Source organism: Toxorhynchites rutilus, chromosome 3 (genome assembly GCF_029784135.1).
Source record: "Toxorhynchites rutilus septentrionalis strain SRP chromosome 3, ASM2978413v1, whole genome shotgun sequence".
Classification (NCBI taxonomy): Eukaryota; Metazoa; Arthropoda; class Insecta; order Diptera; family Culicidae; genus Toxorhynchites; species Toxorhynchites rutilus.
This window is the reverse complement of record NC_073746.1, coordinates 43,723,748-43,728,418: the sequence shown is the minus strand read 5'-3', so window position 1 is coordinate 43,728,418 and position 4,671 is coordinate 43,723,748. Positions and strand designations below refer to the sequence as shown.

Below are 4,671 nucleotides of genomic sequence, written 5' to 3'. Positions count from 1 at the left end.
TTGTTTTATGGAATGGTTCCAATTCAGAAAACTTAGTACTCGTGGTTTTGAAAAAAACCATTTCGAACGCCCTCGATGCCGCCTTGTTCTGGATTTGCCACCAAAGCAGTTTGTATAAAGAACAAACTTTTTTCTTCTGCTATCTGATGCCGTTTTGCGATTGCGTTTGCCACTCGCCATTCGCTGCAACTGCCTGTTGTCTTGATGTCCGCCGAACCGAATGTGTTATGTTCCGAATGCAGGTTTTCTTATCGTCGCGAGCAGCTTTGCCAGACAACTCGATCACTCCGGCGGCCGAAACTATATAACGCCGGCTAGGTGGACTGGTACACAGGTACTAACGCGCTCGACCTAGCTACCTTTTCCGGTGCAATTGGCGGATACACCTACGGGAAATTGCAGACCACCACGGTTCGAGCGGGATTTTGCCTTTCCCTTCACTTTTCCTCCTTTGCCATATCCAACCATGGCTGCTTGTGTTGGTTTGTTGATGTGAGGTGATGCGAAACGATGTGGTGTACGGTTCGGATGAGAATGATCGTTACGGCAGCGGAGAGGGGATTTTTAAGCTGACTGGCTGGCTCGAGAATTACGCATGTGTGAGACTGCGACCAATGTTTCCCTCATTTTTTTCTTTTTCCTTTCTAATCGTGCTTCATTCTATTTCGCTGCTGCTCTGGTTGCCCGTTTTGGTCGGTACGATTTGAGGAGCACAAAATGGACCAATCAAAAATGGGCACATAGTGTATTTGGACAATGCTTGATATTTCACAATTATTCAATTATTTATCTCAAGAAAAATGAAATGTTATTCGTTATGATAGATGCGTAGATATATTTCCTATCAATTGATGCAAAAACCTTTGCGATCTATTGAGAAATGCTCGAGTTATAAGCGTTCCAAATCTTGCATTTTTTCCTACTTGTTCAGTGCCTAGATTTCCATTTCACCCCCTATATCTTCCGGTTAGACGTAGTCCTACGTCAAAAAAAATTACCAATGTAATATAAGATAATTATTAATACCGAACACAATTATTAATTTTTCTCATCAGTAAAAACATGTTACTTTAATGTAGAGAAAACATATTTGAAATGGAAAAGGTAATTTTCTTTTATAATTTTTACTTTCTGATTGTTTATTCAACCCAATGCGATTTTAATTGGACTAACAATACCTAATACTATATGTACTATATGTAGTGAGACTCTATGTTGTACGGGAAAGGGTTAACACAACGGCTATCGTATACAATTTTACACCTACCCTTGTGCTAAATTTTTCACAATACACGATCGGATATTAATATGGAGTTTCACAAAGCAACCAACATTAAAGTTCCAAATTTAAATTTTATTTGCTAGAATTATTCGTATCACTCTTCTTACTTGCAATATAAAAATGCCCCCGACTTTCATGTATTTGCAATGCCGATTTCCATCAGGCAGCTTGGTTTTGATGTCTCTGTTAGCCGCATGTGTCGTCAATTTCGACCAATCAGAAGTGGGTATTTCCGTTAGGATAGGGGTTGAGATTTTTCAATTGTTTGGTAGTTAGTTTAATGATATATATTATTTTTATCAATATAAAAAATTGTTATGGAGTGCCGAAATCAATCGACGCAAAAATTTCATCAATCTATCATGAAATGACTGAGCAATAAGCGTTTGAAATTGGACAATTTTCACGATGTGCTCGATTCTCGATTTTCAATTTGTACCCCAATATGTTCCCGAAAGACGTAATCCTACGTCAATACATGATGTATTCATATCATAAGGCATAGCAACTTCTCTGTACGGATCGGCAGCGCAGACGGAGCGGAGAAATGCTACTGGTGATTGAACCGATGTCGTACCGAAGAGCGACGAACGCACCCATACCACGAACTTCGACGTTTGATTTGTGTGTACGGTGCTACTCGCCCGTGTAGTTCGTGCCCGGCACCGACAAAATATTCTTTTCGAGAATTCCTTCATGCATTTGTCTGAAACGTGCTGCGTGTGTCCGGAGCCGTTCCGCTATATATACGCATACTCATTTGAAACACACGCAATAATATTTGTCTTGCATGAAACGTGCCGTGCCGGTTACGCTACGTGCCTGATAATATAATATTACCTTAAATGCACCTCCTGGACCAATGCGCAATGTATCTAGTGACTTACGAGTAAGCAATAAATTCAAACGATTATGTCGATTGGTGTGAACAATGTGGAAATAATTTTATATATGTAGTGTGTTAATTGCACCATACAGAAGGGCATTAGCAGTTGTAAATTCTAGTTATGTATCCCTTAGTCAAAGATTGATCTCAACAATGTGTATAATGTTGATGTCAACCTTCCAGACTGGATTAGTAATAATGTCCTAACATTAGCAACCTGGATCACCATTATCACGTATTGATCCGCTCACATAACCAGCTCCCGTAACACGCTTAGAATAGTCAATGAGAAGAGCTATTCAAGTATAAAACGAAGGCCTCGCCTCCGTGCTACTCAGTCACCGATGAACTCTAACCAAAACAACGTTTTTTCTTAAGGAACAGTAACTGCAAAATGTTCAAACTGGTGAGTCAAATGTTAATTCAACGAAAATGTGCAATGTATTAATCGCTTCTATCTACTCTCCCACAGCTCATAATTGTTATCGTGGCTTTAATTGCGGCCTGCAACTCCGCTCCACAGTACCTGTACGGCTTACCAGCGACCACATATAATGGTGGTGCAATCGGATATCCCTACAGCAGCGCAGCTTTCCCGTACTCGGCGGTTTATGGTAGCAGCTTGTATTCGGGAGCATATGCAGCGCCAGCAACCACCTACAGTAGCGTGTATCCTCTCACTTACTACTAGGCACGACTAACGTTTTTTTTTGTCAACGATGATTCGCTAATAGCGAATTCGTTTTTGTTCAGTTTCAACCCCAGTGCCGCACTAACTGCTGTCAAACCGTTTTTTTATTCATTCAGTTTCAACCTAGTGTCGCACTAGGTTCGCCCCGAAACCTGTTAGTTTCGCACTGAGACGTTCACGGGTTGGCACTCGAGTTCACCAATCCAACTATACTGAACTGTCAAGTTCCGAGTATTGTTTTGGAAAATCTAAAAATAAAGACTATGAAAATGGAAAACCTGCTGCTCTTGCTTTTGTATTATTGGATTCGTAATCCAATTCGCATTCTGATTTTGAAGAGTGTATTCGAGTAGACGGCATTAAGCTACGTGGGCTTTCATTGGGAGGCGAAAATAATGATGGATATTCAGGTGGAATAAACCTGCTTTCAAAATCAAAATTATGAACGAAAAATTTACATGTGCTAGGTAATCATACAATATGAAGTAAAAACTTTTAAATTTTTGCACTGCACTTGGCCCTTCTGATCTGATAGAGAATAATTTACCTCCCAAGCACTAATATCGCCACCAGACGGCAACACTGTACATTTGTCGTCGCAAATATAAACAAATCAGACTATATAACGTACACCAACAAACCACCGCATTCGTGAAACTGAAAACATTTTTTTTTATTACAGTCAGTTTGGCACTGACTCAGTTTTAAAAACGAATTCGCTATAAATGAAACTTGAATGGATTTGTAATTGCACTTTGGCATAGAGCTGTAGAATAAATGAATGTGCAATCTATATTAACTGGTTATTGGATAGTGAAATTTTGTTGTCAACATTATCATTAATTTGACCGGTTTTGAACGTCGTTGTATAAAAAAACTTCATTTTTCGTCAGCATTTGAGTTAGTATCTTATGAATTAGACGTCAAATATACACTCTATTCCTATACCTTACCACGCCACATAATAAGCTGTTCGTAATAATCTATCAACATATCAGTAATGTGCCATCGGGCAATTGCCGATGACACCCATTCCGGTGCTTCTATACCCTTCCATTTAATCAGGAGATAAATGTCGCCATTTTCCTCCACGAGGCGTTCTATCCTCTTTGCTCTGTAGCCTTTTTGGAACCCATGTAATGCGAAGCCTTCATTTTCCCGCTGTGTCGTATACGGATTAAAAGGTACAATTGCACATGCTTCTTCCATTTCACTTCCGGTGTCGGTACTTTCCTCAACAGTGTCAGTATTTCTCTCATCATCGTCACTTTTTTGTTCGTTTGCCATCGCCTCCTCAAGCCCATCTAAAACCAAGCGGTCATTCATCCGATAACTAGTTCCCGGATTGGCTGACAAATGTTCATGAGTGTCTTCTACTTTCTCAACAATTCCTGATCGCTTTTTCTCTGTTGTCCGCTTCCTCCTACTCGCGGTGCTGCTTGTCTGGAAGTAATTCATAGAACCGGTTACTCTCTCCGCTGGCACCCATGAATTCTCCGAGTCATCGCAGTCTTTCCATTTTATAAGCACGTAAGGCCATCCTTGAACAACAGTCCATTGTAGAATCCTTTCCACCTTGCGATGATCTCCTGTGTTTCTCGACATTGCGACAGATATTCACCTAATAATTATACGTATTTATGGGTTCTGGTGGAAAATATAAAAATAACATGAAAAACAATTACCGATAAAATTTAGTAGGATTCAATAAACTTGAGTTAGGATAATATTTCCATAGAACGAATCAGTTGGAGTGGAAAATCCGGAAAATCATACAGGATGTATCTTCTGTCATTCAGTATAGATTGCAGG

At 39.9% G+C, this 4,671-nt stretch overlaps 1 protein-coding gene across 1 annotated transcript; it reads right to left on the bottom strand.

The window, feature by feature from the left end:
• Positions 1-3,572: 3,572 nt before the first annotated feature.
• Positions 3,573-4,671, bottom strand: LOC129778291 (uncharacterized). The gene is made up of 2 exons (XM_055785099.1): positions 4,545-4,671; positions 3,573-4,480 (listed from the first exon to the last, which is right to left on the bottom strand). The coding sequence occupies exon 2, from the start codon at positions 4,462-4,464 to the stop codon at positions 3,802-3,804; it is 663 nt and encodes a 220-aa protein (XP_055641074.1). The 5' UTR covers positions 4,465-4,480; positions 4,545-4,671; the 3' UTR covers positions 3,573-3,801.